General features: G+C 37.9%; 1 protein-coding gene across 2 annotated transcripts in view; it reads left to right on the top strand.

Annotated features, from left to right (window-relative positions):
• Nucleotides 1-23,546, top strand: part of LOC116533546 (BTB/POZ domain-containing protein 9-like) — a 44,917-nt gene that overhangs the window by 13,779 nt on the left and 7,592 nt on the right. The window contains exons 1-2 of one of the 2 annotated variants that reach the window (XM_032253329.1): nucleotides 6,564-7,100; nucleotides 21,864-22,075. In XM_032253329.1, the coding sequence (XP_032109220.1) occupies nucleotides 7,077-7,100; nucleotides 21,864-22,075 (236 nt within the window). In that variant the 5' untranslated portion in view covers nucleotides 6,564-7,076. Of the gene's footprint in view, nucleotides 1-6,563; nucleotides 7,101-21,863; nucleotides 22,076-23,546 lie in introns of those variants that run through there. The other variant, XM_032253330.1, reaches the window with a different exon arrangement.

The following is a 23,546-nucleotide window of genomic DNA, read 5'->3' as shown; positions in this document are numbered from 1 at the left end:
GAGTTTCGCTCTTGTTACCCAGGCTGGAGTGCAATGGCGCGATCTCGGCTCACCGCAACCTCCGCCTCCCGGGTTCAGGCAATTCTCCTGCCTCAGCCTCCTGAGTCGCTGAGATTACAGGCACACGCCACCATGCCCAGCTAATTTTTTGTATTTTTAGTAGAGACGGGGTTTCACCATGTTGACCAGGATGGTCTCGATCTCTTGACCTTGTGATCCGCCCGCCTTTGCCTCCCAAAGTGCTGGGATTACAGGCTTGAGCCACCGCGCCCGGCCCCAGCTGAGTGTTTTAACGAAGGTTAATTCTCCCTAGGCGGGATGTCTATGTTCTGCTACCTCTCTAGCTCTTTATGGTCAGTGCTGCTTTAGGGCCTTCCATTAATTCCTCACTTGTTTACCAGTAATAGAGAAACTTCTAAAATCACTTAGACCTTTAGTTTTAGGCTTGATTACAGCAAGGAGCATGTAGTCACTGAGTGGAGTGTTGAGTAGCTCCTACTGTTTCTAACGTCTTCCATATAAATAGTTAAACTCATGTAAGTTGAATTTGAGTATGGTTTGGCTCCTTGATGATAAGAATTGACCTAATTCAGGTAGAACTAGGAAGGAGATGCCCAGGCAGCTTCTCTTTCATCCATGCAAACGTGTTGACCTGTTGCTAGATAATATTAGGTGCTCTGGATCCAAATAAGAATAACTTGTGGTTCCTACCCACAAAATCTTATAATCTAGTGGGAGATGGTTAATGGGTACAAACCAACAAACAAAAAATAGAATACGACTTAGTATTTGAAAACGCAACAGGATGACTGTAGCCAATAATAATTGTACATTTAAAAATAACTAAAAAGCGTGTAATTGGATTGTTTGTAACACAAAGGATAAATGCTTGAGGTGATGAATACCGCATTTTCCATGATGTGAATATTATGCATTGCATGCCTGTATCAAAACATCTCATGTACCCCATAAATGTATATACCTATATGTACCTACAAAGATTAAAAAATTTTTTAAAAAGTATGTGTGGAGCACAGGTTGAGCAGTTGGCTCTAAACTGCGTACTCTTAACCCTGGGGAAGTTGGCTTGGGCTCAGCCCAACAAATTGAAAGTCCTTAAAACTTCTGGGGAGTATAGACTTAAGAGAGTTGGGATCAGGTGCTTCCTCTGTAGCCTTCAGGTGACTCCTATTCCTGAATGGAGTATAATTTGTTGTCAATGCAATATACATGACAGAAAATCATCACCAAAGTGTATCATCCTAAGTTATATTTTGGCCAAAACAAAAACAAACAAAATGACCGACCCATGATTGGGGGGATTGTGGAGGAAACTGTGAGGAGGAAAATGATAGTATGAAATGACTGTTACATGTGAAGCACTGTACTATGTCCTTCGTGTGATTGATTGATTGATTGGTTGATTGAGACAGATTCTTGCTCTTGTCACCTAGGGTAGAGTGCAGTGGTACAATCTCAGCTCACTGCAGCCCCCACCTCCCTGGTTCAAGGGATTCTCCTTCCTCAGCCTCCCAAGTGGCTGAGATTACAGGTGCCTGCCACCACGCCCAGCTAATTTTTGCATTTTTAGTAGAGATAGGGTTTCGCCATATTGGCCAGGGTGGTCTCGAACTCCTGACCTTGTGATCTGCCCACCTCGGCCTCCCAAAGAGCTAGGATTACAGGCATGAGCTACCATGGCCAGCCATGTGTTTTATTTTATCTTCGTAGTTACCCTGTGGGGGCAGCTGGTTATGCCCATGAGGAAGTTGAGATGCGGTATCTCTCCTTATCTTATCCCAGGTTCTGCCTTTGAATGGCTGTGACTTTGAACAAGTCCCTCAGTTTTCTCATCTGTAAAAAGTCCTAGTTATGATGCTTAAGTTCTTTTCAGCTCTAGGTTCTAGGAATCTGTGAACATTTACTAATAGTGTTCTTATTTGGGCTGGCAAAGGGCTATTCAGGGAATTACTCCCCCTTAGTGAATTAATAACTTAATAGTAACACTGTCAGGTTGTCCAGACCAAATAATTTATTTTCCCATCACAAAGTGAGTACCCATTATGTATGTGGCCTTAAAAGGCTACTGTAAAATAAATCAAGTAAATAGGCTTGGTGACAGGCTCTCCATCAATTGTTACTAGCCCTGGGCACATGGGCAAATAGCTACCTGCAAGATTGTGTGATGATTTTAAAGTGTGTTATAGGTTAAATGCTAAGTATTTTTATTAATTTAGGAAGTACTTTGGCATGTGGCCTTTAAAATTACATTATTATATTATCATAAATCTTGACAAAGGCAACAAAATATATTTACTATGGCCAACTTCACAGCTGGGGTGAAATATTTTATAGCATGTATAATCAGCCACTAGATGATGATGATTTTCTCTTCACATCTGAAAAATGTGAGTTGGGAAATGAATTAGAAGTTTTAAAGGTCTACTTAATTGTGAGAATTAATTTCAAGGAATAGTGTCATGTACTCAATGAGTACTTAATAATTGAGGAGGAGAAGGACAAAAGGGAAATTACGAAGCTTTCAAACCCAAGTCCATTTTGGAAAAAGTTAGAATAAAAATATAATACTAATGTAACTATCAAAATTGCCTTACAACATGATATAAAAGAAACAAACTTAGCAAATACTAGATATTTTAAGATTAAATATTCTCCTCAATGGAAGTCCATGTATTCTAGGTACACTACCCCTTGAAACCAATTCTTATTAGACGTGGAATCTCCCCTCATAGGGCATTATGAAAATTTATGGGAGCATCTTTGTTTTCTAATGTAATTTTATGAGAAAACGTTATTTCATTATAAATTATTTTCTTTTATTTCTGCCTTATAGTTAGTGTTTTTTTGGGGGTGGGGTTAGGATTTTGTGTACCATTCTGTTGCATACTTAGTGTATTTTTATTTTTATTTTTACTTTTTTAGTATACTTGATCTTAGCCAAAATGCCGAGAAGCAAGTTTTTATTTTTTTAAAGACGGGAGTCTTACTATGTTGCCCAGGTGAGTCTCAAACTCTTGGGCTCAAGCAATCCTCCCACCTTAGCATTCTGAATAGCTGGGACTATTAGACATATGCCTGGCTTGCTAGTGCATTTTTTTAAAAAAGCGTTTAGTAGGTTATATATCTCTGATCTTATTTCAGAATAATAGGTCGGTATAATAAAATATTTGTTATAAAAAGTGGTCATTGGGTCTGATAGCATTCATGGCCATTATATAAGTAAAAGTCCAAGCATGACACAACTGGCTTCTCTGCTCAGGATCTCACTAGGCTGAAATCAAAGTGTCAGCAGGGCTGTGATCTCCTCTTAGGCTCAGGGTTCTCTGTTAGGCTCAGTGGTTGGTAGCAGAATTTGGTTCTGATTATACCACTGAGATCCTCATTTTCTTGCTGGCTGTCAGCTGGAGGTTGCTTTCAGCTCCTAGAGGCCACCCCCAAGTCCTAGTCAATGGGCCTCTCACAACATGGCAGCTTGCTTCTTAAAGGCTATTTGGAGAATCTCCCTCCAGTCAGCTACAAGAGTCTTATACAAAGTAAATGGAGTAACGATCCCATATCTCCAAGTCCTGCTCACTCTCAAGGGGAGGGGATTATATAGGTGGTATGTGTACCAGGGAGCAGGGATCTTGGGAGCCATCTTACGTTTCTGCCTACCATGGTCAATATTATCTCATCCTCATATCTGTAACTCTTCACTGTCAGTGGAGTTCAGTTATTTGAAAAAGGACAGCAATAACTAGGCGTTCACAAAGGTATTGAGTATCTACTCTCTATGCCAGGTACTTTTCTCAGCACTGAGGTGAATAGGGCAGAACCGTTGCTCTCATGGAGGTTATCTTAGGGCTGAGAGCAGTGAAGAAATTCAATTGGAATAGGATGTTAGAAACAGTGTGGGAGTGAAGGATGTAGTAGTGTATGTAGGGTGCTCAGGGAGCCAAGACCTGAATGGTGAGTGGCCAGTAGTGTGAAGCTTTGGGAACAAAACATTCTGGAAGAGGGAAGGTAATGAGTAATAAGCTTTGACTGTGTTTAAGGAACAGGAAGACCAGTGTGGCTGGAGCAGAATGTGCAGGGAGAGGAGTTGGAAATGAATTCAGGGAGGTGTTTGGGTTGCAGAGCTGTAGATCTTGGTGGAATATGATTTTTTATTCAGCATGAGATAGGAAGGCATTGAAGTGTTTTAAGCAATGGAGTGACTGACCTGATTTATATTTTCAAAAGATTTATGTGGAGAAGTGGCATGTAAGGGTGGGAACGTATAAATACAAAAGAGATACAATTTGTGAAGGAAAAGAACAGCCTTATAAGTGCAGAGGACAAGAGCGCTGGCTAGACCAGGGTCAAGAAAGGCTGCCTGAGGAAATGGCACCTGAGTTGCACTTGACGATGGAAGATGAAAAGAGGAAGGGTGGTCCCAACACAAGATCAACTTCGGCCAAGGCCCTGTGGCATAAAGGAGCATGTCAGTGCTAGGGAACATCAGGGGAATGATTAGAGTTATGCAGGGCCCAGATTCCACAGGCCTTGCAGGCCCAGCTAAGTGTTTTTTCCTGTGGTTCTTTTAAGAGCCTTGGGATACCACTGAAGGGTTTTAAATAGGAACAGGAGTGCTGAAGGGAGAGGCTAAGGGAAACAGTTCACAGTCAGTTTTGTAATTTAAGAAATTCTGTCTGCTGCATGGAGGACAGTTTATAGGAGGTCTGAGTGGAAGGCGGTTGATCACTTAGGAGCTACGTGAGGGTCCGAGTGAGAGGTGAAGGTGGAGTGAACTAGAATGCTAGCGTGGAAGTTGCAGAGAAGTAACTCGACTTGAGAGCTATCTTAGGAGGTAAAAACAAAAGACTTGCTGATGGATTTGGTTGGGGGGTGAGATGGAAGGCAATGTCTTTCTGGCTTCCACAGCAGGATTCACTGAGCTAGGGAACATTGCGTAAGGATAGGCTTTTACTGGGGAAGGGCATAGAGAGTGTGAATTGAGCTTTGAGGTACCTTTGAGAAAAGTAAATGCAAATGTAAAAGTAGGCAGTGGTATATAGGGGTCTGGAATTCGGAAAAGTGGTGTGTTGATATCTGTATGGCCTCTTTTGTTAATTTTGAGGACTTAAATATGCCAGTCACTGTAAGGTATTGGGGATGCAAAGATGAGTAAGATGTTATTCAGCATTAGTTGAGTGCCTACAGTCTCTGTGTTCTGGTTATTGTCCTCTGGGAGCTTACTTACCAACAAGACAGGTCAGTAACGAAATCATAGCAAGGTATGATGGGGCAGTGCTGGTGGAAACAATCTGACTGAAGAGCTGACGTAGATTGGCAGCATCAGTGAAGGCTTCTGCAAGGGCTTGAAGACTGTTCTGAGGCTTGAAAGAGGCAGAATTAGCCAGACAAGAAGCATACAAAAAGTTCCAATAGGAAAAGACCTGGAGGTGTGAGAGGAGAGACTTGACAACTCAGAAGAGCCAGCAGCTCCATATCCCTGGCTCTCACTAACCGGCAAACAAGGTGAACAAACAGGAGGGCTCCTCACCAGCAAAATCTGCTGAAGTTGGATGTTTTTGTGGTGGTAAGGGTTGTGGTGAGACTTGACATAGCTGTTGGGAAGGAAAGGAAAAGAATATTCTTAGCTGGAAGGGACTTCAGAGAACTTTTAGCCCTGTTTTCTAATTTACAAATGAGGTTACCAAAAGTCAAAGAGGACAGCTGTTTTGCTGAGAGGAAAGGTAGGGCTCACATCTCCCAGAGCTGAGGTTCTTTACATTGCTACAGGAATGTCAATACCCCTTAATTGTTTATTCCCTTGCTCTCTCTGACATATAGAAACAAAATGTGCAGGAAATACACAGAATGCTGTCATTGAGTAATGCATGTATCTATATGAGCTGTGTTTTCTGGATCTGATGTCAGCTATATGTTCTTCATGTATATGTTGAATGGGCCTGTTCTTTAATGGGTCCCCTTGGATTTAAATGGAATGTTCTCTGAGCTGCCAATATTTGGGCCCTGTCTGCATCTTATTTTCTAGCTATATGTACCTTTGTCTTTTTCTTCATCATATACTGGTAGTGAACAATAATCTTAGTTGTTGTAATAGTGACAATAGTGGTAATTCTTGAGTGTTTATTGTATTCCAGGTACCATATTAATTGCTTTGCTTTGCCTCATTTAATTCTACCAACAGCCCTCTGAGGTAGCATTTTATCATTATCCACATTTTATAGAAGAGAAAAGTGAGTCTAGAAAGAGGTTAAATAATGTATCAAAGGTTGCAAAGTAGTAAGTGGTGGTGCCAAGTTTTTTGTTTTGTTTTGTTTTGTTTTTTAAGATAGAGTCTTACTCTATTGCCAGGCTGGAGTGCTGCACGATGTTGGCTCACTGCAGCCTCCACCTCCAGGTTCAAGCAATTTCCATGCCTCAGCCTCCCGAGTAGCTGAGAGTACAAGGGACTCGCCACCATGTCTAGCTAATTTTTGTATTTTTAGTAGAGATGGGGTTTCACCATGTTGGCCAAACTGGTCTCAAACTCCTGACCTCAGGTGATCCACCTGCCTTGGCCTCCCAAAGTTCTGAGATGACAAGTGTGAGTCACCCACCACGCCTGGCCTGAGATTTTAGTTCTGGCAGTGTGACTTTGGATACCCTTTACTGCCTTTCCTAAGACAATTTCTAAAGCAGTGCTGTCCAACAGCACTATAACGTGAGATACAAATGCAAACCTTGTATGTAATTTTAAAACTTATAATAGCTACTCTGAAGAAAAAAGTAGAAAGGACCAGTTGAAATTCATTTAATATATTTCATGAAGCCTAATATATTACCATTTTGACAACTACTCAATAAAAAAATTTTTAAGTAAATCTGAAATACAGTTTGTATCTTACACTTACAGCTCATCTCAGTTTGGACTTGCCATATTTCAGGTCTTAGTACCCACATGTGGCAAGTGGCCACCATTGTGGCCATTGCAGCTCCAAAGGGACAGGAGAGTTGATGAAAAGTCAGACACTGCATTTCTATTGCCTCATGAGCCCGAGAGAGCAAACCTTGCTGAAAATCAGCAGATGAGGCAATTGAAAGGAAAGAAGGTAAGGGTAGTCTGATACAGTGACTGCCCCCAGGTCCCATCGTCTCAGACTTGAAGGGATTTGGGGGTGGGGAGAGTGTGGAGAGTGGAAAAGAGTTTGCCCTTTTATTGCAGGGAGGCTAGTAAGGTTTTTCTCTTTCTAAATTGAGACTCTGCATTTCCCCACATTGTTACTCATCATGGTTAATTTCCATAGTACTCCATTCCTTAAGTCACCTTGGAAATAAATAGGCGTTTGTGGGCTGGCCACCAGATGTTGCAACATTGCTTCTAAGGAAAAGACTCATGAATTCTAAGGCTTATATAGAATTTGTTTTTGGAATGTCATCTTTTGTTGATCATGGAGGGAGTGTTTGAAGAAGGAATCAGAGTTATCTTTTGCCTTATGATCGCTAAGTTTCAGTACAAGAGAAGGATAATAAACTTTGTTAGTTGGTATCTGAGGTATCACCTGCTCTTTATTCCACTGTGGCTAGGCTGGGCTTGGCTCAGAGTAGGCCTTTACCAGTTGTTGGCTTGAATATTAGTTGAAAAGCAGACATTCTTGGAACTCAGCTATGTGAATCATTTACTTCATGAACTTCCATTCTTAAACACTTGCTTTTCAAAGCTTCCTACTCGTTGTAACTAAACTAACTAACATAGAAGTATAGAAAGAACAGAGCCCTAGCCTTCCTGTGTTCTGAAAATGCATATGTGTGCACTGACTAGAAACACCTGACCATGAATTTTATATTTTTGTGAATGGAAAAATTGAATAATGATATGTCAGAGATTTTAAGGTGTTGATTTTCAGGATAATACCATTGTTAAGGTTTGTTTACATTCCACTCAAAGTATGTATAAACTTAACAGTTGAAAAACAAAAACTAATGTAATCGCTAGAGACTTTGAGAGAAAGGTGTGGTATGATAATTAAGTGGTTTTGTAAGTTTAAATACATTTAGAAAAAAATGAGAAACATAAAAAGTGTGATGAGAGTAAAGTAGAAATGAGGAAACCAAATACCCACTGAATACGAGGGGAATGGTGAACTTCATAATGAAAAAAATATTTGATGATAAATAGTTGAGAGATATTTTTTAAGATGGACACATACATTTTATAATTAACTCTTGAGACTCATGTGGAGTCTCACTTTTGTGTTTAGTGTCACAAACTTGTTTATTACATCCTTGTGGGACACCAGGAATAAAGACCTAGTCACTGCCCTCCAGGATTTGCATTTGGACACATATTTAGCTAATTCTAAAAAGCCTCTTGTTAACTAGAATTCTATCTGCATCAGTGTTTGCTCATGTCTCACTGCATTGTTTCTTGGCACAAGTAGGAGGTCATCTATGTTTTTAAGAAAATGCATTTTTAAAAATGCATCCTTTTGATCCTCCTTTAATAATTTCCACTTTAAATTTTTCAAAATGTCATTTATGTAAAATAGAAATCCATTCTTGTTCTAAAAGAAGGAAGCACTTCAGAAATACATTAAGCTTAATCATAAAACTTCCCAATTATTCCCTGTCTTCCCACATTCCCACTTCCCCCCTCTGGAGGTTACTGCTGTAATAGTATGATGTGTGTAGTTGCAGTTCTTTTTTCTATGTGTATGCTTACTTGATACTTAATAAATATTTAGGTACCTTCTAGATGCCAGGCATGTACATATACATATATGTATTTAGATACATGTATATCCTCCCATATAGTCAATATATTTAAATAAAGGGATCCTATTGTACTGAGATCTGCTTGCTCATGTCACTTACCATGCTTTGGCGCTCAAGTCAGAACATGCAGATCTATTCCATTCTTATTGATGGCTGTATTGTGTGGATGCATTGTAATATATTTTTTATTCACTGTATTGATGAACATTTAGTCCCCCCAGCTTTTTGCAGTTACAAGCAATGCTGTAATTAATAACGTTATGTATTTTTAGAAACACAATTGCTGGGCCATAGGAAATGTATATTTACAATTTTGATAGACTGTGCCAAACTGACCTCCCAAAAGCTGAACCAGTTTATACTTACAACATTATACGAGAACATCGTTTCCTACATACATGATTTTGTTACAGTTTTAGAGCTTGAAGGACTACAGAATGTGGCTTAACCTTCCTTTCCCTTTTTTAAGGGGCTTAAAATGATATCCCCAGATCTTACCCCACAGAACTATGAGTACTTCTCCTTTTCTGATCTTTGTTCTGTGAAGACATCGTAGTTTAGGCACATTTTGTATTGCAGGGTTCTACCACAGTGTTTATTTGTTTCTGTCTCTTCTCTGTTACTCAAAGCAAACTTCCTTTTCAGTCTCACATTTTCCGTTAGTGCCACTGAGTGTCTCCTCCCCTGGCTGTATTGTCTGCGTAGAACATCTTTCGTTTAATATCCTTAAAAAGCTACCTTCTTTAATTATTTAAACCTCACTTTATCCACAGGGCATATGGGTTACTTTAGAATTACCGTGGCTACAGCAAAGAGAGTATTTTATGAATCTTATTTGTCATTAGCAGCTGATTCCTGTTAGCCAAGTAAAATATAATCTTCTTGGTTTATATAAACTCTGAGAAGTTGGCATTTGTCTGTTACAACATTTCTGCTGGCATTTGTCTTTTGCAACATTTCTGCTACACTTGATGGCTTTATGTTTGTCAAATAGTGTGATGCCATTTCAACTAATTAAATCTAATATTTAAAAAATTTATTAACCACATTTTATTTTTTCTTTTACAAATGACCTTCAGAAAGAAATAGGTTCTCTTCTTCTTGTGTCAGTATATTTATTTCTAAGGTGCCTATATTGTAAGCTTCTGTTACAAAGCCATAGTTCCAGTATCTTCTTTTGATGGGCTATGAGAATTTGTGTCAGTGACATCCCAAGTTGGTGCTTTAGCTGAGTTGGTCACATACCAAGATTATGACTTCAGGTAAAGCATCAACTGATGAAATTCTAAGGAACAGAGATCAGCCTTGACGCATATTTCAATCATGATAAAAGAAAGAGAATTCAATATGTGATGTGAATTAAATTTGGTCCATGAATGTTGTTCAAAACTGAGGCTAGCAGTCTAATCATAAGCTCATCAATTATTCATTAGTGTCTTGAAGGTATTAGTGCACAGAATACAGAAGAACCATCTACTACCCTTTAGCGTTTTTGTTCTAAAACAGAAGGAAAAAAAATATTATTCTCTCTCTTTTTTAATTGGATTTTATTCTCCCACACCGTAGGTGAAGTGTGTGTGTGGACAGAAGGCGGCGAAAGGCAGGACACAAATTTGCTTATTCATGGGGGTTTGTGGAAGTTTGGTGGAAAAATTAAGTTTGAAACATGAAAGGCTGAAAGTTTTATAGGAAAAGTCTATTTTCCTAATGCTAGGAGGGAAATGGACTTTTTGGATTTAAACTTTTTTTTTTTTTTTTTTTTTTGAGACAAGGTCTTGCTTGGTCACCCAGGCTGGAGTGCAGTGGAATGATGTGCAGTGGAGTGATTATGGCTCACTGCAGCCTTGACTTCCAGGGCTCATGTGAACCTCCTGCTTCAGCCTCCCGTGTAGCTTGGACCACAGGTGTGCGCTACCATGCTGAGCTAATATTTTCTTTGTTTGTTTTGAAGAGACGAGGTTTCACTTTGTTGCCCATGCTGTAAACTCTTTTTGCCTAAGCTTTTTTCTTCCTAAAATGGAAGTTGTTGGCTTGAGTTGTGCCTGTTCATTCCTTTATTCTTACATACACACTATAGATTTGGATTTGGAAGCATTCTTGGTCAATTTGGTGGCCCCTTAGTTCAGCCGGTCAATGGCTATAATTTTTGGACAGCCAGTAACTGGGCTCCTAAACTGTCATTTTGGACTCCTAGACTGCATGGGGATACTTGTTTCTGAATTTCTTTTTCTTCTGCTGCTGCTTTTTTTAAAATCACAGTAGAGAATGTTATGTTGGAGTTGGCATAAAGTCAATGTTCATAAAACAAATGGGGAAGAGGTTATATGGGGGAAAAAGAACAAAATACTAGTATAATTTGTGGAACAATTCCTTTGGATTATATTCTAGAATGGCACAAATACACTTATAAATCAAGATTTTATGTTGTACAAATTTCTGAGTTGATCTCTTTTTATTTTACAATTCCACGGAAAATAGCCAAGATACCGGGTTTAACAAACAGTAGTCAAAGTATGAACAGTAGAACATTTTTACAACATTCTACAAATGAAAAGCCAATTTCCTTTACACAGACAGTAATGCAAATGTTCACAGTAGCTTTGCTACAAAGAAATTATATTGCTGCAATTGATGATTCCACTGCTTTAATGGGAGTTCATGCTATAATAACCTTTATTAATTAGGAAAATATCATATAATTTAAATCTGAGCAAGAATATTACAGACCCATAAGTTGCCACTGAAGAAATTAAACAGAAATGGCTTGTCTTGTGTTTTCAAATATTATTACAACTAATAACCTCTGCACTCATCATGACTTTTTCATTGCTTTTTGGCTCTAGATGCATATATTTTTCTGTTCCCAGAATACAGATCATGCAGTTTTCAGTGACTCAGGACCAATAAGGCTGAGAGTATGAAAAAGGATAGTTATATAATCTCTGAGCTATATAAGTGATAGCAACTTCTTAGAGTTGAAATCTATGACTTGTCATTCCTAAAAGTCATCTTATTTTATGAGAGATTGCCTTATAAGGAGTCACATACTAGAGCAAATGAGAAGTAAAAGACAGGGGAATGTTTGGTGGCTGAATGAGGTAGGTTATAGGTTAACATTTAGAACGTAGATTATGAAAACCTGATCAGTTTTTGCACCTGATCGTTTCTGAAGGGAAGGAAGAAGAAAGCTTCAGGATTTTGGGGGGACTTAAAAGCAGAATGAAGCTCAGTTGGGTCATTTGATATTTATTCTGTTGGAAGATACCTGATTTGAATGATTTTATTGTTTTTTTTCACAGTTACTTGGGAAAGGTTGTTTTAATAAGAGATTGAATCCAGAGAGACTGAAAAAGCCTTGAATTGAATAGAAAATAAAAATAATTTGGCAAATTATAAATTGGGCCTTTTTTTTTTCTTTTTTGCCTTGAGAGTCTTGATATTTTGTGATTAAATAATAAATAATAAAGGAGTAGATTCTCCCAGCCACCACAGAGTTAGTTATTATACAAAGTGAGCCTGGAGCATTTCATAGTCCAGAAGAACATTTCTCAAAAGATGGCCCAAGGCCACTGCTCCAAAACACATTGGCAAATAGCAGGAAATCTCATAGTCTTTCATTTATGTATATCCTTTAGCAACTTACTGATAACCAATCAAGTGAAGTATTAAGAGTATGCAAAATGTGGCATACATAAGCCTACATTAGCATAGTATTACAGTTTATAAAGGATTCTAATTTAAGTTTTCTACTAAGAAGTTTGGATACTGTGCAATGCGTAGCAGCTTTGCAAAGCTTCACATATGAATCTATGAACATGCATAAGTTGGAATTACTTTACATTTTAGAAAGACATATATCATCAGTATATGTTGAGTTGAGCTTTTCATTGGTTTCAGTTATTTTTTCATTATAAATTACTGTTTAGTTTTCATTTAAGTTTCTTATAGGTTGTTCACTTAACCCTGTAGTATATATTGATGCATATGTGTATCAACAGTATTCTTATTCTGTAACTTTTAAGTAACTAGATTGTATATTGCAGTTCCAGTATGAATTATTCTCCTTGTATTAGCAAGGCACATCTATATGTAATCTTCCCAAAGAGGAATGAAAAATAGCATTTCATTCTTATCACACTTAGCATATTTTACCTGGTCTGAAGATGGTATATTAAAGTTTGAGAAGCACTGCTCTGAGGAGTTAGCTGGCAGATCTAGAAGTCAGAGTCAGAATCATTTCTGATACCTTATATTCACTGTAGCAAGGTCTTTTAAGTTCAGGACCTTGACAAACCCTTTTTGAATCTGCTACTTACTGGGTATGGACAAGTTGAATATTAAGTAAGATATATATAAAATGCTAGGACAGTGTCTGCCTTACGGTAAGTATTCAGTAAATAGTAGCCATTATTGTTAGGTAAGAAGTCCTTTCAGTGTCCCTACTGTAAAATGGTCCATTTGTTACCAGATTCTAATTTTGTTTTAAGCTTGTTTTCAGATTAAAACATCCAACAAATATATATTTGTTCAAGAAATATTTTAATGCTTTTTATGTGGAAGTTCATTGTTAATTATATTGTATGTTTCAAATGGTTTATTTAATCATTTAAAATAATCAAGTGTCGCTTTCTTACAGAATCTTTACTATTGGTAAGTAGTAAAGTTGTCATATTGGCCATTTTCTTATTATTTGCTTATGTTGACAATGTTACCTTCAATCATTGGTTTTGTTGTGGGAACCTTTTTCATTTTTTAATATAGGGTGCATTAGAGCTCTCTAGAGGGACAGGACTAACAGGATAGATGTATATATGAAGGGGCGTTTATTAGGGAATATTGACCCACAAGATCACAAGGTAAAGTTCCACATTAGACTGTCTGCAAGCTCAGGAGCAAGGAAGCCAGTCCGAGTCTCAAAACTTCAAAAGTAGGGAACCTGACAGTACAGCCTTTAGTCTGTGGCTAAAGGCTGGAGAGCCCCTGGCAAACCACTGGTGTAGGTTCAGGAGTACAAAACCTGATGAACTTGGGGTCTGATGTTCAAGGGCAGGAAGTGTCCAGCGTGGGAGAAAGATGGAGGCCAGAAGACTCAGCAAGTCGGCTGTTTGCATTCCTGCTTTTATGCTGGCAGCTGATGAGATGGTGCCCACCCAGATTGAGGGTAGGTCTGCCTCTCAGTCCACTGACTCGAATGTTAATCTCCTTTGGTAACACGCTCCCAAACATACCCAGGAACAATACTTTGCATCCTTCAATCCAATCAAGTTGACAATATTAACCATCACACAGGGTCTTGTTCTGTCACCCATGCTGGAGTGTAGTGGCATGAACATGGCTCACTGCTGCCTCAACTTCTTGCTTTCAACCAATCCTCCTGCTTCAGTTCCCTAGTAGCTGGGACCACATGTCCGCACCGTCATGCCAGGCTAATTTCAGAACAAAAAGTTTTGTAGAGAAAGGATCTTGTTATGTTGCCCAGACTGTGGAAATCTTTTTACAATTCACTTGCCGTTTTGTGAGAAATAATTTATTAAAACCAGATAACATTTAGAAAATTCATTTAAGCAAGCACACGTTAACTTAATACTTCCCATGCACTACTTTTAGCCCCGCCTTTTTAAGGAATTCCCAGTCTTTTCTCGTCACCTATTTATGACACAAATGACTATTTTTCACATGTAGATTATGAGAGGGAGGCAGTACTATCCATTTATTAAGAATTAGTAAAGCTGGCTGAGTGTGGTGGCTCACACCTGTAATCCCAAGCACTTTGGGAGGCCAAGGCAGGCTGATCACCTGAGGTCCAGAGTTCAAGACCAGCCTGGCCAACATGGTGAAACCTCGTCTCTACTAAAAATACAAAAATTAGCCAGGCATAGTGGTGTGTGCCTGTAATCCCAGCTACCTGGGAGGCTGAGGCAGGAGAATGAAGGTTGTAGTGAGCCAAGATTACACCACTGCAATCCAGCCTGGGTGACAGAGCAAGATTGGCTCTCAAAAAAAAAAAAAGAAGAAAAAAAAGAATTAGCAAAGCTGATTTTTATTCTCATTTTTCTGGGTTAAAAATTAATATCACTCCAGGCATGGTTGTGTGCACCTGTAGTCCCACCTACTGGAAAGGCTAAGGCAGGAAGAGAATTTGAGCCTAGGAGTCTAGCCTGGGCAACATAGCATGACCTCATCTCTGAGATACGTACATACAAACACATCAATATAAGTGTTAATGTTTTCTTTCTAAATTCCTGTGGTTTGTATTGCACTCTCCCTGGAATATGAGCAGCCCACTTTGGAGATCATGTAGCCAATTATTTGAATATTAACCCTTACTCTCATATAAGAATATAATTGGTAATTTTCTGAGTTCCTGTTCATTTAATATTCTGCTTAGCATCTTTGTGGTCGTTTTGGTATGGTACTTATGGAAGTATTTGACTTTCTAAATCTCATAAAATCATGGCCTGGCCTACGAGTTTTAGAATTTACATTATTTGTTATCTAGTCCTACTTTCCTTAGTAGACAATGAGTTCTTCAAAGGTAGAGACTTTCATTAATCTTTGTGTTTCTGTCGCCTAGCACTGAGCCTGTATTGTAGAGAGAGCTTAATAAGTCTTTTATTGAATGAATTATAAACATATTCAGAAACTAGTTTGTCCATTGGTAAAGAAGTGGAGAATCAATGTGGTAGGTAACTGGAATTACCTGCATGCTCAATAAAATAATCTTGTGAAATATTTTTTATGATACAATTCTTTAGTGGTCAAACCTGAGCATATCTGTAAACATTTATTTACAAACATAAAATTATAGAATGACAAGACTTTGGAGCTGAACTGGACACTCAGTCTTTCCCAGAGAAAAAGATATGTCAGGAATCCTATCATGTGAACTCCAGTCATGTCCTTACTGTAGCACTTTACTGAATGATCATTCTCTTCTGCAGGGTTTCGAATTGGTTTGCAAAATATCAGAGCCAAGGTTATGTCTAGCAGTATGGTCAGTCTTCACTTGTTTCCTTAGACTTTTGGATGACAAGGGCGGAGTATGTATCAAAAGAAGTGAAGTACCCTTCCTGTGAGAAGTAGAATGTGATTTTTTTTTGAGGGGGAGAGTGTTTAAGATGCAGACAGGACATCATTTATCTCCCCAAGCGATATTAATTTGAAGTTTAAGGAATACTACTTCAAATTACACACCACATGGGTACCAAGAGCAGAAAGAAATTGCTAAACCATATGCTTGTAAATGCCATCTCTTTCCTCAAGAGAAAGATCATTTATATTTTGCAATTAAAGAGCAGAAGGTCTTTTTTCCCATAAAGGCTTTTCAGTCAGGAAATACACCGGGCAGAGAGGGCTTCCCAGGGGAGATTCATACAGTGTTCAAGGACTCTTTGGCATTTCCGCCTGGCGGAACTTTGCTGTTTGACTATTTCCTTATTAAACACTGTAGAATAAACTTTAATTCTAAAAAATGTAGTTAGCCCTGGTTAAAGTAAAGTTTGTAAACAGATAGGTGAGCTTTAAGTAAAGAAATTATATTTGGGTGAACTTGGTTTTTTCCCCTTTAAGAGGCAATTATAACATGACAGCATTATGTACTACATATGGTACTTTCAGTTTACTGATGGACATTGTTTATTATTTTGGTTAGAACAAATGAGTGTTGGCCTTACCGCATAATAAGCAGGCAATAACCCTCAGGATTTTAGTATTGCTGCTTTAGTCATTTTTGATTTTTAATGCATTTGAATTCATGAAAGTTAACTAGACAAAAAAAATAGTATAGTTTCTATACCACCATCCCTAATGCACAAATTCATGTGAGGTCCCAGAATCCAAAACTAATAATTGTATATGGTACCATGAAAGGCACCATTTCCTGGTTGAGATACTCATGTCCTCTCAGTGTAAGTCCCTCGTCCCCCTACCTTTCTACTGTTCTTCCCCCCACCTTGAAGGAACAGTTTGAGTGAATAGATTACCCTTGCCTTATGCTGTGAGGATAAGCAAGTTTAGACATCAGGACTGTCAGTCAGTAGGAGCAAAACAAACAACATTTTGCATCTGAAAAATTCTGCCTTAAGTCTAGAAAAAGTCACACTGAAACTCTCTTAGGTGAAGATCTTTAGTTAGCGTATGTCAGATAGAGTGTCCTAGGGGGCCATGCTGCCCAGGTATCTGATTTACCTGTCTTAGTGTAATGAACTTTTTTTTCCTTGCCGGTTTTAAGTGTAATGAACTCTGTGTCCTTGCCTTCAAGGTGTTAATTAATTTTTCTCTGTGCAGATAATATATAGTCCCTCTCTGCTTGCCATTTCTGTCTTAGTCACTAAATCAGGTTCTATTGGTTGTGGCAAATCCAAACACTTGTTATCTCATACACAAACCAATTTATATTGTAATTTTAGTGGCCAAACTTACTTTCAGTTTACTGATGGACATTGTTTATTATTTTGGTTAGAACAAATGAGTGTTGGTTTCTTACCGCATAATAAGCAGGCAGTAACCCTCAGGATTTTAGTATTGCTGCTTTAGTCATTTTTGATTTTTGTGAAATATTTGTTTATAGTTTTACTACAAATAAACACTTTAAAATTTGTAAACATTACAGAAGTATGTAGCACACTATGTAAAGTTTTCCCACAGCCCCAATCTAGTTAACCCTTAGTTAATCATTTGATGTATATCCTTCCTTTTTCAGTGTTTTTTTTTAAACAAAATATTTTACTATTGTTTTGTCTTTTGCATGTAAATGCACATACTGAAGATTTTTTCAGTTCATTAGTATCTAACTTTATTCTTTTTAAATATATAATATTTCATTATATATGTACCATTATTTGTTTAATCAATTCTCTTTAAATGAGCCTTCAGGGTTTTTTTAGTTTTTTATTATTTTTTTTTTTTTTGCTATTACAGAAAGTGCTGAAGCTGACATCCATATATATTTCATTTTGTACTTTAATGTGAATATTCAGCTTACTTTTTTCCAAATGGCTAGCCAATACCTTTTATTGAAAAAATTCATATTTTCTCCCATTCAATTGAAATGCTACATTTATATAAATGATGCCCCTAGACTTATAATATGGTTACGTCCTGATAAACCCATGGTAAGTTGAAAATATGGATCTCTTTATCATATTGGATCATTCTGTCCCCAAACAACTTATGTCTCTGTATTTTTCTTAAATCTTTCAGTAGAGTTTTATGATTTCCTTACATGTCCTATGAGTTTATTGCTATGTGTTACATGTGTTTTACAGTTACAAATTGCAGATCTTTTCACTAATATTTTCTGGCTGGTTGGTTTGGGCATGGAAGAATGCTATATATTTTCATATAATTATTTTATGTGATCACTTTGGTGAACCGCTCTTATTTTCTCTAATACTCTTTTCAGTTGATTCTCATGGATTTTTCATGTCTGCAGTCGTTATCTGCAAATATTGATTATTTTGCCTCTTTATTTCCTAATCCATTTAACTTTAATTTGGTTTTCTTTTCTTTGCTTTCTTTTCTTTTTCTTTTTTGAGACAAGGTCTTGCCCTGTTGTCCAGGATGGAGTGCAGTGGTACAATCATAGCTCACTGCAGCTTTAACTCCTGGGCTCAAGTAATCCTCCTGACTCAGCCTCCCAATTAGCTAAAATTACAGCCTCATGCCACCATGCCTGGCTAATGTTTAAATTTTTTTGTAGAGACGAGGTCCTGAACTCCTGGCATCAAACAATCTTCATATCTTAGCCTCCCAAAGTGCTGGGATTACAGACGTGGGCTGCTGTGCCTAGCAAGCATACTTTCTAAAATACATACAGGTAGACTGAAACTATCACTTTGTAAATAAACTATCCCATTGGTGAAAAAAATACTCATTTTCTGTATAAAGTTGTGGTATTGGTAACTTTGTTAGTACCATTTGCATCTTTACAATAAGATTCAAATTAAATTATATCCTAAATGAATATTTTCTGTGGGTTTTTTTTTTTTTTTTTTTTTTGTATACTTGCACACCTGAGCAAGAGATGGAAACCTACAACAATAGGAATCAATCAGTGGCTATTTTTCTGAGTTGCTTAGTTGAAGCACTTCAGAATGGTGATTCCAGTGCCTCGGCCCCATTCTAGACTAGTTAAATATGAGTCTCTGAGGAGTGGGACTCAAGCATCTTTTTTTTTTTTTTTTTTAAGCTCCCCATGTGATTCCAATGTTTGGCAAGCTTATTGAGAATCACTAGTCTAATTAAAATTCTATATGCCAATAAAATTGTGTTTATTTTATCCTAAGTGGCTATTTTCTGTACACAAAACAGTTTCATGTCTCCATTTGGAAAAACATAATTAAAATAAAATGAAATTAGATATATTGAGAAGTAAAGATCTGGAGAACTTACTGTGGTAGATACATACATATATAATATTGTTTATGATATATCAGTTTAAGAATTATAAATTTCCCTTCTGAGCTGATTAACTAAAAAGCAATCATTGTTCATCAAGAGTCCTTTAGTAAGTAATTTGAGTATTAGCCATGACATGGATAAAATATTAAGAAAGTATTATACCAGAGAATATATTTACTGGGTATATACATTGTGCCTTTTCAGACAGGGAAAGTGTTTTGTTTAGAGTCATGCACAATCATTGAAATGTTGGATAGTGATGTGAGAGTTTGTATTGAAGAGGAATGAGTTTTTGAAGTCAGGTACCAGTAGCTTTCTGAATTTCCTGACCAACATAGGAAATGATCATAGAAACATCAGTTGGGTAACCCAGCAAAAAACAAACAAACAAAATTCCCAGTCTGATTGTTTGCCTAAAGTACAGCCAGTCCTTGAGGTCAGTCCTTGATCACGGGTTATACCAGGTGTTAGCAAACTATGACCTGTGAGTCTAATCTAGATCTTTTGTAGAAATAGTTTTACTGGACATAGCCATCGTTTATTCATTTTCTTATTGTCTATGGCTGCCTTTAGGCTCCTACCATAGAGCTGAATCATTTGACATAGATTGTATAACCTGCAAAGCTTTATGTACCATCTGACCCTTTATAGAAAGTTTGCCAACTCCTGTATTACACTGTTGTTGTATATACACATTAAGACTATTGTGTCACACATTACTTGCTCATACTCTCAAATAGATTGTCTTAAGTTGAATTTGGTCTTTCATACACAAGTGACTAGAGATCATTCTGTTTTTAGGGCTTTCAAATGAAGGCTGCAATTGAGGGAGAGGGATTTACCTTGGCAGTTAGGGGATTATACTGCTAGTTCTCTGATGTTCCTGCTGTAGGTAATCAGGATTTTGCCCATTTACCTGGGGCAGGTGTCTTCTTGCCTAGCTCATTTTCCATATTCTTCTGCATCACTGCTGTTGCTCCCTCTTTTGAGGGTCGGTGTATGGTAGTAGGTTAACTGAAGCAGGCGGATTTGGAACCTGGTCCATGAAGATCTTCTGTTGCAGTCACAGGAGAAAAACACCATTTTGCAGACACCTTGCTAATAATGGAACTGGATATGGAAGATTAAAGATTAGGAGCTGTTCAACCTTTAATTGTGGCTCAAGTGGAGAGTTAAAAAAGATGTGGAGGTCTACTGGATGAAACATATCTGGCTCAATTTCTCTAGTCTCGGATGCAGCAGAGGAGTAGCTGGCTACCTCTGAGCTATCAGCCACCTCTTCACCTGGGGCATATGAATGCTAGCCAAGGCTCTGACGTACGTGCCCGTTACTTACACTTATCAAAGCAGTACCTTCAATTAGCTGGCCATGATGGCACACACCTTTTAGTCCCAGCTATTTGGTGGGCTGAGTGGGAGGATCACTTGAGCTGAGGAGTTCAAGGTTACAGGGAGCAGTGATTGCACCACTGCACTACAGCCTGGGCAACAGAGCAAACAGAGCAAGACCAACTTGTGTTTTGAGGCGGAATCTCACTCTCGCCAGGCTGGAGTGCAGTGGTGTGATCTCTGCTCACTACAGCGTCCGTCTCCCGGGTTCAAGTGGCTGTCCTGCCTCAGCCTCCCAAGTAGTTGGGACTACAGGTGCACGCCACCAGACCCAGTTCATTTTTGTATTTTTAGTAGAGATGGAGTTTCACTATGTTAGCCAGGATGATCTCGATCTCCTGACCTTGTGATCCACCCGCCTTAATCTTCCAGAGTGCTGGGATTACAGGCGTAAACCACTGCTCCTGGCCAACTTTTTTTTTTTTTTTTTTAAAAATACCCTGCAAGTACATTCAGTATTAAAAAATATAAACATTTTTAGCTTTTTAAGAATATACTCTACCCCTTCTTACATGTAAAGCTGTTAATAATGCTTTAGCTCTTTGATTTTCAGATACTTTTATAGAAAGGCATTGCATACAAAAGCAAGGAAGGTGCCTGTAAATGAGACAAAATGTAATGATGTGCTGGTAGACACTGGCAACCTGATCATCAGAGCAACAAGTTTGGAATAGAAGCTACAGTCTTGAGAAAAATGTTGGAGTTATTCTTTTGTTAAATGTGAGAATCTTAGGACGTTACTGCAAATGTTCATTAATAAATGTCAAGTTATTTTTGTGACTCCAGAAGATTGTTATTTTTTTAAATAAAATATTTGAGATGGTTTCAGAACAAAACTTCTTATTTGAAATCTCATTATTTTATCTATTCTGTTTGTAATTTAGACCTAGATCTGTGCCTGAATGACTTTTCTATTGGGTATAATTGTACCCAACCTTACTCAATATATGTAAAAGAGAGAAGTTATTCTGATTGTTGATTTTATTTTTCCTGGGGTACTGTAAGGAATATGGGACCTGTGTTTGGGCTCAGTTTTCTAGACTGTGATGGCGCCAAGTGCTGTTAGTGTTTGGAGACCCTGGCATTTTTGCTTTCCTAGTGTGATAAGACAATGAAGGGAGTACATTTAAGGGAAGCAGGCCGAATTGCTACTTAGAATAAATGAGTTAATAAAGATACCACTGATTAACTCTCTCTCATGTGAATTTTTCTAAGCACTTTAAATTTTTACTTAGCTATGTTTATGGTATGTGATTTTCTAAGTGTACACCCCTCCCCCCGCTAACGCTCATTCCTTCTTTATATGATAGATCAACGACTATCGTCTATTCCACAAGATGAGTAACAGCCACCCTCTTCGCCCCTTTACTGCAGTGGGGGAAATTGATCATGTGCACATTTTGTCTGAACATATCGGTGCCTTGTTGATTGGGGAAGAATATGGCGACGTCACATTTGTTGTGGAAAAGAAACGTTTTCCTGCCCACAGGGTGATTTTAGCAGCCAGGTGCCAATATTTTCGGTAAGTGTGTAATACTTTTTTGAAAATTCAGTTCACCTGTAGAAAACACTGGTATTTTCTGCTCTGTGAAAAATATGTAACCAAGCATGATGACAAATTTTTGCATCCCTCAATTGAATATCTATAAAGATTTCATATTTGTAGACTTTGTTTTTTTTTTTGAGAATTGTCTTTTCCTTTAGGAGCCATCTTAAAATTAAAGGGTTGGAAGGTTTCCCAGCCTAGATGGTGCCCAATCAACCAGTTTTCAAGGTCTCAAGAATGTTTCTCAGGCTGAGTCTTTGTTGTCCTCACCTTCTCCTCACAGTAGATGGCTAATGGGACTTAAGCTTCCTTTTGTATAGGTAGACTGACCCCTGGACCTGCTAATGGGCACATATACCCGCTTGGTTTGAGACTGCTGAGGTCTAGGACCTGTTAGTAACCCAGCAGGTCTAAGAGGTATACTTATATGCAGTTATTGTTTGTTACTTGAGTCCTAATTTCCAGGGTTATAAATCTTAAGCTGATCTTTAACTACTCTACATTTTACCTAATATTTGTCAAAAGTGAGTCATCACTGAATTGCTGAGTTATAATTTATGCTTGATAATGGATCTTTTTCTATTTGTAAGGACAAAGATGGTTCACAGTGTTAGAGATTTATCTGGGAAACCTGGTACCTGAAATGGAGATACCATTGGCTTAGAGAACATTTCAGTTACCTTCTAGTGATAACCGCAGTCTGGCTTTTATAATCAGAGTTAAGAGAGACAGCAACACCTAGAGTCAGACGTGTTGTGGTAAAGTGTATCTCCTGGAAATATTTACTCTATAGCTAGAGCTTCTATGGTTTTTCATAAACTTCTTATGTTATACATGTAAAATGCCACTGTAGGTGAAACCAGGAGCTTAGAAAAATGAGGAGTCTGTTAAAACTTCTAACACTCTCCCCTTCTTCCTAGTGGTCAACTCTACCAAGGCATCTGACCTTGGTCCAGCCATTATTTCTTACTAGCCTCTGTCCTCTGCACACTTTTCCTTTTGTGTTTATTTCCCTTTTAAAATGTTTAGTCCAGTCATTACTATTAAAGTGTTTTATAAGAGTCCACTTCTTATTAAGTCAGAACGTCTCAGCCTGTGTTTATTATTTATTAATACTGTATACCTTGCCCTCTTTCAAAAATAATTTGAAACAACTCTGTGTGGGTATCGTTTAGGTGATTAGTATATCTTAAAAGAAACTCAAATACTTTTAGAAAGTTGAAGATCGTATTGAGTGAATGGAATATTCTACCCCCACTTACTGACCTTGTTCTTGATGTCTTTGTAGATATTTAACCTTTGTAATATTTGCTGGCTCACTAAGCTAAGCTCAGAGTCTACCTTAGACTACCTTAGAGCTAAGCTCTACCTCTAAGTCTACCTTAGAGCTAAGCTCAATGCTGCCTTACTTAGATTCTCAATGCTGACAGTATTCATATGCAAAGGA

This window comes from Sapajus apella, unplaced genomic scaffold (assembly GCF_009761245.1).
Source record: "Sapajus apella isolate SASKATOON/1434 unplaced genomic scaffold, GSC_monkey_1.0 scaffold83, whole genome shotgun sequence".
Lineage (NCBI taxonomy): Eukaryota > Metazoa > Chordata > Mammalia > Primates > Cebidae > Sapajus > Sapajus apella.
Note: the sequence above shows the minus strand (reverse complement) of the source record. Positions and strands in the feature narration are given on the sequence as shown.